Source organism: Perna viridis, chromosome 1, assembly GCF_037379345.1.
Source record: "Perna viridis isolate PV_CMFRI_1.1 ecotype Kerala chromosome 1, ASM3737934v1, whole genome shotgun sequence".
Classification (NCBI taxonomy): Eukaryota; Metazoa; Mollusca; class Bivalvia; order Mytilida; family Mytilidae; genus Perna; species Perna viridis.
Genome location: NC_142445.1, coordinates 19115009 through 19128163, shown reverse-complemented (window position 1 = coordinate 19128163; position 13155 = coordinate 19115009). Strand labels below are relative to the sequence as shown.

Here is a 13155-nt window from a genome sequence, read left to right as displayed (position 1 = left end):
GCCTGGTTTCTACCGGGAAACGTGTATGCGCATGTCGGAAGATCGAATTCCTGGTGACAAGGGAAGCCAAAACAAGTTGTAAACATTGGATTTCATAGTTTGACATACATCTAGACATGTGACACGGTCCTGAAACTTTGAAAACAGCATGAATTACGGGTAAATTGCACATTTATTATGGCCTTTCTTAGAGTTTCTACAAATAATGAACTGGAATGACCCAACACGCACATGTTGTTGCAACGGTTTCATTGAATTGAAAGAGTTATCAAGCCATTCAAGGGAACCAAGCTTCTAGCGGAAATAAAAAGAAGGTAAATCTAGGGATAAACACCATACATGGAAAACAGACACACACAACAAAGAACACGAAATGATATATACAAAGTAACAAAAAATGAGCAACTCGGACGTCATTTTTAACCCTGTGCAGGTCCAGGTGTCAAAAGAATAGGCCTGCAGCAGTGCTAAGCTTGTCATAAAAGGCGACTAAATAGTGCTCAGAACCTTAGCTGGGGGCTAGGGCGCTCTGCCCACAGAGCAACGGAGATGTGTGCCCCAGATGGTGGAATGGGGTACCCCTGGCGTGTTACATGCTGGGGTTGTCACGCTATAATATGGAAAACCTGACCGCAAACCATAGTGGTGCACCATGTTGGGAAAGATGCCACATTCCTCACACGTTAAAGAACCCTACTGTGGTATTCTCCCGGAGTAGGAACCATAGGGCTCCGCCACAGGAGGCTGAATTGCCCGACCCTACCCACCTCCCCCTATTTCCAGTGGCAATCAAAATTTTTCTACCCCATTATCCTTGTGTCCCATCCCATTTTTCATTTCATCATCATTCCATGTTCATTTTATCATCCACTTCATGTTCATTGCCAGAATATAGCTGAAATATTGCTGCTCGGGCGTTAAACCCCAACAAACAAACAAACGGACGTCATTTAAATGATTTCATGTAGATCCGTCCCCATTCATAAATTTGCAGTAGTTTTAATTACTGAAATCCCTTTATAAAATACGGAAATGACCTTAAAAAATAGCGAAAGCCTCTTTATACGCTACAGTTTGATATGAAAGTTGAAACACCTAATCGGTTTCCGCCTAGAAAATGTATTTTGATAATTTTTTCAAACTTCGTCAGATTCCACAGCCTATTGAAATTTGTCTCAGTCGCCGTGATGCAATGTAATGGAGCCTAGTTAATGTTCTAAGAGAGATAACTCCATTTGTTTGGTGCAATATGCATGACACAAGTAATAAAGATATATAATTTTAGAATTATTTACGATACCTACAAATGTATGTGTTGTATAGATGTTCATAACATAAACATTTTAACACTTAATCTGCTAGGATAATGAAAAAAATAAAAATCATTTCATGTTAAAAATCTATCTATGTTATAAAAAATAGTAATAATATTAGATGATTAAGTGAATATTGATTAAGGTAAGATTAGAAAGACATTGAAAATCATTAATATTGCAATTGCAGATGATTAAAGATATTAATTGAAAAGGTAAATTAGAGGCAACTATATACCAATGGGTATAATGGTTAAAATTCGTTTTAAGTTTCTCAAGAAGAAGACAAAAAGAAAAAAATAAAAGTATATTTTGGAAGAAGGGGAAAAAAGATTTTTCATGGCTTGTTGTTTTCATAATTGAGCATTTTTGTTTTAAAAGGGAAAAAAATCATTGTATTGTTTTAATTGTTCAAAATGTCTTAATATAGTTATGTATCCGTGTATTGAATGTGATGATAATTGTGCTGATGGGTATTATGGACATGCCCATGCCTTGTGTAAGGGTGTCTTGATAGTTTTAAATTAAATTAAACATTTATCTATCTATTTCAAATCCATAATGAAACATAATCATAATTAATAAATTTCTTTAATTTCAACAATTAAAGATAAAAATTCAATAAATTTTATTAAACATAAACTTTCAATGCAATTAAACATTTAGCAATGTAAAAAGCATACTAAACAAATAATTAAATAAACAAATTAAAAAAACCTAAAAAAAAAAACAAAAACAAAAAATCTTATACTGTGTGATATAGGGGCCTTGCAGTGGCTTGTGTGCTCTAAATTATCATGTATAATTTACCAATCCTATATCATTTAAATACCTTCTTGTAGATAGTCAGCTATTGATACAGAGTTACCTGCCTTTTGTCTGCCATCTTGTTTATCGTCTTTTGCAAAGGTTATTTAGAAAAACAAACAAAACACCCTACAAACTTTAATACATAATATTTTTTTTCAAAATAAGTTGTAATATATTCATTCATAATTATTTAAATGATTCTTGGGGTCTACGGTAATTTGCAAACAGGATTTCGCAACTAAATTCTGTCTTTTCAGTAAATAGGGGGATTTTGGTGATTCTATCTACCCATGAACTCGATGCATTAGGAATTCATTCAATTAGAATTCAGTTTCGACTATATGTTAATTTTGCTGTAATACATATTTGGCAAGGAATAGAGGTATTGAAATATAAAAATTTCATGTACATATACATATGTCTATATAGTCAATCATTCAGTCAGCAGGCTAATTTCATTTTGTCCAAAACATTTAGGTACTAATACATGTACATACGCAAGTATGTTGCTTAAAGAAATAGCAGCATTTATCTCAGTTAAAGAAAATAAACATATAAAATGTGCTTGATTATTGTGTGCATGTATGTAACAGGATATAACACATATAACTTTAAAACTAAAACAAAAAGCAAAAAGAATTGTTTACACTCAAAAAATTGTTGTGTACATTCAAAATTAAATTAAAATTTTAACATTGATCTTCAACTTAAAAAAAAAATAAACAGGACTGATTAATGGTTTGCTACAAATGTATGTAGGATGCATTCCTCACTGAAGTCAGATGATGAAATATACATGTACGCATGACCCAGAATTTCAACTTTGCACCAGAACCTATGTTAAACAAAAACTATAACGGCGGCCGATTACCCTTGTCATTCATCCATTCCTTGAGGTTTGCATTTACAATCATAATAATTTTTTCAAAATTGCAAAGGTGAAATTGTTGGTCATGCGTGCATTTAATTGTCATCTGATTAAAATGAGGAATGTCTATTTCATGCCACATGTAGGTTGTAAATAAATTTGTAGGGTGTACAGTAAATCACAATGGCAACTTGTAAAAAGAATAACATACCATATATGGAATGTTGAGGTGATTTGAATATCATATATCAAGAGGTGTTTACATACATATTGACCCAACATTGATGATGTAGGCCTGCAGACCCCTGTTCTATGACAAAAAATTCTAATTTGTGATTCCACTGGAAACAGATTAAACCGCTATACATGCAATCCTGGTCACAGACTCACAGTCACATCGATAGTGTACACTTAAATAGTATGCTCTCACTACCTTTTTGTCATTTTGTTAAAGTCATTTGCATGGTAAGAAGTACAATACTCTTTACAGAATACTAACAGCAACAATGCCAACTCTCATGCATGAGACTCACATATAGGCAGCATTTTCCTTTGAATGAATGTCTTTTGCATTTGATCTTTCAAACTTTTGCCATATCTCTTGTGTTTGCATCTTGAAAGCTTGGCAGCCCTGCAAATAGGGTATCAAAGTAACTTTATCTTTACTTATGCCACTATGATTCACACTTACATACATTGTATTTGTACATGTAAATATACAGTATACATGTGTATTGACGGTTGGCTAAATTTTTCAATAGATCCTGTGGGATAGTTGATGAGCATGCTCTGGAGCATGCTCAAGATACACTTGTAAGGAAAATTCTTTTTTTCTATAGAAGCCCATCACATGTACATTGTAAAAGTATACATTGTATGTCTCTCATGCTTATCGAGTTGCCATGAAATGGTCTAAAGGCAAGGAGTAAACTTTGCATACTGTATACATTGGTATATACAAGCATTTGTGAATTGATAAGTTTTTAAAACCTTCCTGTTGATACAAGGAGAAATCCAACTGAATGCCTAAAACTGTGTATAATTTCAACTTTAAAAAATCTTAACCCACTGCCAAAGTATTTCATGATTTTTGTCACCCGCCTTAATGGGAAAACCAGAGAGTATAGAATTTGGCCATCTGTCTGTCCGAAATTGGTTTCCGCTACACTTTTGAATGCCTTTATAGAATTTTACCAAACTTGGACAGTTGATGGCTTATGAGGTAAGGAAGACACCTATTGATTGTTGAGGTACATGTAAAAGATCAAGGTCACATGGACTTCATGAAATAGAAATTTTTAGATGAAATTTGGTTTCTGGAAGATAACTTATGAATGCCTTCATAAAATTTCATCAAACTTGGATAGTTGAAAGCTGTGGATTAAAGAAGGCACTTATTGAATTTGAGGTCAGTAGAGGTTGAAGATCAAGGTCAGATGGACATAACAAACTAATTTTGAGGCGCGAAAATTGGTTTCAGGTGCGTGATTTGAACGCCTTCATAGAATTTCACCAATTTTCGAGAGTTGAAGGCTTATGGGATAAGGTAGTCACCTATTGAATTTGAGGTCAGTAGGTTAAAGGTCAAGGTCACACATACTTAACAAATATAATTTTGGGGGGCGATAATTGGTTTCAGGAGCATAACTTTTACATGCCTTCATAGAATTTCAACAAACTTGGATAGTTGAAGGCTTATGGGGTAATTATAAGGAAGACACTGAGTGATTTTGAGATCAGTAGGTGAAAGGTCAAGGTCACTCAGCATTTTGCAATATTCCATGAAATTTTATTTTTGTTGTGAGGCGGGGGACCTTGAACGCTGCTCATGTTAAATTTATTTTTTCTTTGTTTCAGGCTACTCAATTTCAAAGCCCAAAATGGAAAGCCACAGATATTTTGGTCAAATGGTAAGTGAGAATGATAGTTTATTGATTTCAAACATAATTCACACATTTGACATAAAGATTTTATTTAAACATTACCGTATTTTGGTGTGTATTATGCACACATTTTTACATAGAAATCATTTCCAGAAAATGGGGGTGCGGATTATACATCAATACATAAGAATTGGTCACGAAATTAAAGATTTCGGTACGTGAAAAGACATTGCATAATGTAAACAAACAAACCGGAAGTGAAATGTGACTGACAGGAATTTTATCCAATCATCAAATACATCTTTAAGTATTGAATTTTTAGTGATATTTTCTTCAGATCATGTTCAAATGGCTTAATAACATGTTTCAAACAAAGGTTGTACAATATTTCCTTCTTATAAAGCATGGTTAGATATTAATATGAAACAACTAAAAACCAAAAAGTAATTATTTTTTTTTTTGTCAAACCCACCTTATCATATGTTTTTACACCTGAAACTGATTATTCTAATACTTATTTTGATTGTTTCTGACAATTTTCTTTCTTTAAAGTATGTTTTTAAATGAAAATTGTGAAATTTGAGTCACAACCAAAACTGGAAATATCCGATTTGACCAACTTTCAATATAGTTTTATAAGCCATTTCATACATCCTGTGACAATTTTATCATGCTTCAAAATTAAAATTCTCCAATTTATGTAGCTGCTGATGTTTTCATGATGTTTTAGTCTGCATAGAAGTTTCTTTCCTTCACATTTTCATAGGAAATACCGCATCAAGGTAAATAAATTGACCGATCAAGTGCAAAATATCAATTTTTGTGTCTTACAAAATTTTACTGCAACCTCAGTCTAAGAAATTTTTTCACATGTTTAGACCTTCAAAATTGCACTGCGCACAATACATAAATGCACACTATACACACCAAAATGCGGTACTTGGATAATGTCACACTTTTTTCTCCTCATGCCAAAATGTAGTGTCATTTTTAAAATGCATAAAAAGCGGTGTTGCATTTAAAAGTCTAGGGTAGAAATTTGTCAGTTTAAAAAGGCTGAGTAATTTGAATATTATTTGGCAATATAGTTAAGATTAACATACATGTATATGCCATCTGCTCTATTTCAGAAAAAACAAAGAAACAAGACAGAAAGGTGAGTATCATTTCTGTTATAAGAAACTGTGTAGACACTGAAATACTGTTAATTCAAAAAATTATTGTGTGTGTGTATTGTTGTTATTCCCTTGTGTGCGTGTATTGTTGTTATTCCCTTGGGTGCGTGTATTGTTGTTACATGTATTCCCTTGGGTGCATGTATTGTTGTTATTCCCTTGTGTGCGTGTATTGTTGTTACATGTATTCCCTTGGGTGCATGTATTGTTGTTATTCCCTTGTGTGTGTGTGTATTGTTTTTATTCCCTTGGGTGCGTTTATTGTTTTTATTCCCTTGGGTACATGTATTGTTGTTATTCTCTTGAGTGCATGTATTGTTGTTATTCCCTTGGGTGCATGTATTGTTGTTATTCCCTTGGGTGCGTTTATTGTTTTTATTCCCTTGGGTACATGTATTGTTGTTATTCCCTTTGGTGCGTGTATTGTTGTTATTCTCTTGAGTGCATGTATTGTTGTTATTCCCTTGGGTGCATCTATTGTTGTTATTCCCTTGTGTGCATGTATTGTTGTTATTCCCTTGGGTGCATGTATTGTTGTTATTCCCTTTGGTGCATGCATATTTTTGACTTGATGAAATTAGGTCTGTCAGTGGGAAAAAAGTAAAAAATGAAGTGGAACTAGAAATTCATATCTACTATTTATATTTGAATAATTTTTTTTTTATTTAAAAAAAATTCCATAATCTAACCTGACATAGTTTAGAAGTGGGATTCTTGTCTACTGCATGTACCTGTACATTATTTGTAAACACAAATTCTCATTCCAACTTTTTAAGTGTTCAATAATTTCAATGTGCAATACTTTAACAATGTTAATTTTCCTCTTATTTTTTTGTATCTATAACATTTCTTACAGTATGATTAAGTTAGGTTAAAAAAGATGGTAAAAGGTAAGTTAAATTTAAGTGGAAATTCAAGTTTTAAAAAAAGGGTTGGTCAAAAACATGTACTGTTTAATTTAGTATTGAGCATTGTTTTGGTACATGTATAAACAAGTTCTGTTTCAGAAGGATTTAGTGGTAATTAAATAATAAAGATAAAACATACAAAGTACAGGAAGAATTCATGGATAGAAAATTCAGTATGCATATGGATTTTCTATTGTCTTTTATTTTCATATATCAATTACACTGAGAAAATGCATTACCCTTTTAAAACTTTAAAAAGTTAAATTGAAGTGTGCTTTGTAAATTTTAAAAAATACATTAAAAACTAGTAATTTGTCAATGAAACTTGTCTTTTTTTTTCATCATAATTTCCCTTTAAAGTTATCCTGTGATTTAAAATGGTTTTAAATTTCAGTGGTTTTGGGGTTGAAATGGTCCTCAGCAAAAAAGAAGACAACAAATCATGTTTTAAGTAAATTTCCCAATTATTTTTATAAGCTCTTTTTCGTATTTCTTCACAAAACTTCATAGCTTTGATTTTACCGGCGATTATTTCTCCTTTATTTATCTACTTCGTGTTGAGAATAAAAACAAACCCATGAAGTTTTTAACTTCTTAAATCATTTACATTCTTTTCAATAAAAGGTGTTTTGAGTTTTATCATTTCTAGCCAGTGTTAACTTTTTTCCCAAACTACTAAAACCTTTAAACATGATTTTATTGAAGTGGTGAAATTTATGCATTTTTCATTCGATCTTCTCACTGACTTTGCTTTGTAAAGTTGTTAAATAAACAAAACTAGAAGCAGGCATTAGGTGTGACTTTGTTTTATAAAGTAAATGTTATAATTTTGTAATTGCCAATTTTTTGTAGTCAGTGGCATTAAAAATGATAATAGGAAAACTGAAATACTAATTTGATTTTTTTTTCTCCTAGCTGGAAAAATTGGGTCGTGGATCTGTAAACCAACTGTGGCCTAAGTTAAATTAAAAATTCCTCAAAAACTTATTAAATTGTTGCAGTTTAATATCAGAAGAAAATTTTATAGTAATAGAAAGTAGTAATAATTTCTGAATTGACAGTATTGAAAGATTGTACACTAATGGCAATGCATTAACCTCATGAAGAAAACCACTTTTACAGGTGTACAAAATGTAGTTCTTATCATTTCAATATGTAATTACATGTATGTTTTTGCATGTATTTAGAACTTTAAAAAACAATGAATTTATGATTAGAAAGCTGATTTGTGATTGAAACTGTGTCATCTATGAAAAAGGTGACAAAACCACACAAAAAAATTTCTACATGTTCAATGTTGCATTTTCCATTAAATAAAAAAATTCTATTAGGTGGCACAAAATACAAAAATCTGTTTCCTGGCCAACCTTTGTTTTAGTCTGTAAGCCTAAATTTGAATTTGTCAGATATTAGTAAATATCTGACAAATTACATTTTCCAGAAGAGATCCATAACTAGTACGTCATGTAGGCCCTACCTTAATTTTAACATAACTGTTTCTGGCACAGGAATAATGATAGAAAAATCTTGAATTATATTCCTGTCTTTGCTAGAAATAAAACAGTGGAAGAGAAATTTTTGTATTGTCTATGTGATATTTTTATTTTTTTGTAGTTCGGGTATAAGACTAGAGATCAGAGGTACAATATAAGACAGTATCCTACAGACTTACATGCAGATCCAGATAATATTCTTCAACCTGTGGAACCACCAGCTGAGGAAAAACCTAAGAAACCAGCCAAAAACTTTATCAAAAGGAATAGAGAAACCTTAGGAAAGAAAAGTAGTAAAAATCAAGATTCCACTGTAACTTTAACTCAAGAACAACTGAATGCTATATTAGCATCTGTTGGAAAGGTTGCCTCTGGCAGGGAGGAAGGATTACGTATCTCATTTGGTATACACTTTTTTCCATCATTTGTGTTTTTTTTGTAAAAGTGGTTGTTGTAATGTTTTGATAGTGTTGGGAGATGCAAGTTTACCTTTCTTCTTATAATTTGTTGTTTTATTTTAATCAAAGGTTTCACATTGACATTTTTGCCATTGTCTCGCAAAGAATTTGAATTAATATTTTGTATAAATTACATGTACTTCTACAGTTCATATTTTTGTTACCAAATTCTCTTTAAAAATATTGATAATCAGAACGATGATCTATTACTCTTCACCTATGTTATATAGTATTCTCATAATGTTTTCTTTTGCTAATGCATAGAATATAAATGCTTGACTGGTATTCTTCCAGTAGAACTTATAAATACATTTATATTTGATTTTTAGATAAAAATGAAATTAAAGTTGAGTCACCTCGTAGAGAAGACGATGGTGACCATAAACATAAGCACAGACATAGACGGAAGAATGACGAAGATGAACCCAGTATATTTGGGTTGATGGGAGATAAAAAACATAGGTATATCATAAAAATTATTGTCTATCTAATAGAAATTACTGCTGCAAAGCTGTGGTTCAGTTCAGCATTGTATATAAGTTATGATTATGTTAGGATTCAAAACTATGAAAATGTGCTTTATTGCCTGGATGAAAAATTATCTTGGTTGCACTTTAAATTCCATTATGATTATACAATGATCATATTTCCTTGCTATGTATTATTTACTTGCGCAAAAGAATCAATTATTCTATATGAATGAAGTTATGTATGTTAAAATATTGATGTGTGAATGAGTAATTAAAAGAGTAATTTTAAATTACTAGTCTGTCTGCTTTGCAGCCAGCTAAGTTCAGATAAAAACTTACTACTAACAAATAGAGTTTTTGTTATAATCTTTTTGTTTTCATAAAATAGAGACACAGATGACAGGAGAAGGGAGAGAACTCCAGAGAGATCTGACTCAGGGGATAGATATAGGTCAAGAAAACATTCAGGTGACAGAAGTCGCCATAGAAAACATTCTGGTGAACGGGATTATAGAAATCATTCTAGTGACCGTTATAGAGATGATTCAGGTGATAGGTATCGTAAACATTCTAGTGATCGCTATCATAAACATTCAAGTGATCGTTATCGAAGGGATTCTAGAGACAGGGATAGAAGGAGAAGTCCTAGTCCTGAAAGATATAGAACACCTTCACGGGAAAGGAGGAGATATTCTCCTGAGGACAGATCTCATGAAAGACGCAGACACTCAAGAGAAGACAGATCGAGGGAAAGGAGGAGTTATTCTCCTGACGACAGATCAAGAGAGAGAAGAAGACATTCTCCAGAAGAAAGACACAGGAGGGATTCATCAGAGGGTCGGTACAGGAAAAGGACTCCTGAAAAAGAGGTCAAAAAGGAGAAACCAACAGAAGATCCTCCATCACCTAGGGAGATTGCAGGGATTCCAGTATCTCTGCCTTGGAAACATATGACAAAGGCTGAAAGAAGGAGGTTAATGTTAGCAAGGGAAAAAGTTGTTGCAGAGGAAAACAGGTATAACAAGTTCATGGAGGAGATTGTGTCCCAATGTCAATAAATGTTATTACAATTGACAACCAAAATATTACCCAATGTTTGTCACATAAACATCTTTTCATTCATTGTTGTCATACTGAAGTATCATAAGAATCTCCTCTGTATTCACTTGTTTGCACATGTTCCTGATGCTTCAAATTTTTAGGAGTGTTTTTTTTTTAATATCTAACCATTTTTCTTTTATTTAACATTTTTGTCTTTCGTTTTTAAATCATTTAAGACAAATCACATTGCATTTAAACTACAGGTAACCTTTTTCTTTCTAATTATAATTTCTGTTGTGAAATTAATCTTTTAGTGCACTCTCAGTGTCTCACATTAACTGTGTTCCAGTAACTAAACATTTAAAACTGCTTAATCTATCCTTCAGTATGTTTCATTACTTACAGTCTTCACATTTAACTTTTTGAAAAACAAGCCTGAAACTTCAAATTTTTGACATTTTTCTATAAATGTACAGTGTAATTTGCTTGTACATATAACTTCACAAGCCGAAACAACTTTTACTGGCCAGGGCCGTCAGACTTGCCGTTAATTTGAAAGACTGTGTTTACATGTACATGTAGCTACATTGTATGACATATAGTAAAGTTTAAAAATAATGTAGGACTGCATGTTCTCTTATTTTAGGTTCATGGAAAATCCTGTGTAATACTACTAATTCCTGTGCAACACTTGAAAATGTAAAAGTACAGAAAGAAATTCTGGTGTTGCCAAAGTCTTTCATTAAATTTATAAACTTATAGAATTTTAATGTAGAATATGTCAATTTGCTCCAGATTTCTGATATCAGTTTTGTCCATCTCTTTTTAATAAGCCATTACCATTGTACTGAAATATTTGACATGTGCATGCATGTAGACCCACATGTATCAAGCAAGGTTACTAAAATTTGGTTCATATTTAAAGCAAAACAACCTGTTACTGCATTGGCTTTAAAGTTTATTGTTCTTGTTAAAGAAATTATGAAGTCATCAGAGGAAATTATGACTGGCAAAATAACCTTCTTTTAAAATATGATAACATTATTATATAATTGTTGACAATATTTATTTTCATTTTTTTTATTTAATAAATAAAAGCTCCTAATCCTCTTCATTCAATTTTTCCTAGTATTCCCACTTTCTTGATTTTTTTTAAAGTAATTCCCTTGATGGGACAACTTCTAGTGGGAGTAACCAACCTTGCTATATAATTTATATTCTAACTCGAAAAGTGACATTTCAAATTACACATGTACATTTGAGGATATCATGTATAACTCCTGGGGTTAGATTGATCCTAATTAAGAACCAGTATTACTCTTATTTCTGTGTAGTTATGGTTGATATCTTTAATGAATTGACATTGTTAACTCTGTTTCACTGACTTATGGTTTTTGGTTGTTGTTATCTTTGGGGGTATTTTAAAATAATTATGATAAAATAAATACATTGAACTTTAAGTTTTTGTAAATGATTCCAGTAAAACTTCACTAAGAATTTATTTCATGTTTTTTTTCTAAATAATAAAATTCAAATTCATTTGCAGTGAGATACAATTTACATTGTTGTATATATTAAGATATTTATATATTGATTTGAAAATGGGTCAAGACATTTTTATCAACAACCTCTTTCAAAAAAATTTTACTGTCATGATTAACTATGATTAAGATTTGCTAAATAGCATATAAAACTTTTTCCCAAGGAGGGAGGAAGAAGAAAAAAAAAGGAGTTACCAGGAGCTGGAATCCAAACAACTCCAGAAAGGTTTTAAGAAAGATGACTACAGACGTGATGATAGGGATCGTTATGAAAAACCTCGTCGGGATGATGATAGGATCTCAGACACAGGGTCTAGTTTGAAAACAGCTAGTCTTCCTCCTCCTAATGGCAGAGTCAGTTTAGCAGAAATGAAAAGACGGCAATGGGAAAAAGAAAGAGGTTAAATATTTTGGAAATTAGGTCTTATGATGATTTTTCATAAATTTATCATCAGGTTTAGATTTTTTTGGTAGTAGAGTAACTAATTTGGTAGATGTTTTGTGTTCTATCAACTTGATTAATAAAGATTGTTGCTAACAGATATAACTTACCTATTTATATGTAGAAGTACATTATGTAGATGATGGGATGTAGCCTGCTTCCTTTTAAAGTTTAGCTTAAGTTGAGATCATGTATTCTACTTGTATATATTATTGTTCATTTTTTTTCTAGCTGACACCAGTACAACAGGAGAATTCATGCCATGGGGAAAGCCAGGTGGTGGTGCTCCAATCAGAACCAAATCAGGAAACTTAGCCGCTGACTACAGTAAACGAAAGGTCTCTAGAATTGTTTCTTCTCGAAAAATGTTTCTGATGTTTTGAACTGGAAAACACTGGATCTGTTATAGAGGGAGTCCGTGTAAAAATCAGGCAGTGATGTTAAACAAAAAAATCAATTTTTTTTCCATGCTCATATGATGTTCATAAGTAATTATTTTTTACAGTTTATTGAAGAAATCAGCTACTAGTACATACATGTAATGCATTGAAAAGCAGAGTATATTTAAAATTGGTGCTTGAATTTAGTGATAGAAAGCTGAAAATTTTAAAGCCTTGACAGTAACGAAAACAAGATATTTTTGCCATGTACCATTAATGTAACTGTGATTGCCTGGGTTATAGATGGACATCCTATTGATTCGTTTTAATTATGATTAACCTTGTTTTTTTTTTTAATGTGACCTTTAACATG

The 13155-nt window shown here is 31.9% G+C and overlaps 1 protein-coding gene across 4 annotated transcripts in view; it reads left to right on the top strand.

Moving 5' to 3' along the window:
* The window catches only part of LOC148627618 (uncharacterized), a 34909-nt gene continuing 21754 nt past the window's right edge, over positions 1 to 13155 (top strand). For 3 of the 4 annotated variants that reach the window (XM_088576007.1, XM_088575997.1, XM_088575981.1), the window contains exons 1-8: positions 1 to 159; positions 4849 to 4901; positions 6005 to 6030; positions 8572 to 8854; positions 9238 to 9370; positions 9767 to 10393; positions 12125 to 12360; positions 12634 to 12740. In XM_088576007.1, the coding sequence (XP_088432133.1) occupies positions 149 to 159; positions 4849 to 4901; positions 6005 to 6030; positions 8572 to 8854; positions 9238 to 9370; positions 9767 to 10393; positions 12125 to 12360; positions 12634 to 12740 (1476 nt within the window). In that variant the 5' untranslated portion in view covers positions 1 to 148. The remainder of the gene's footprint in view (positions 160 to 4848; positions 4902 to 6004; positions 6031 to 8571; positions 8855 to 9237; positions 9371 to 9766; positions 10394 to 12124; positions 12361 to 12633; positions 12741 to 13155) is intronic. The other variant, XM_088575990.1, reaches the window with a different exon arrangement.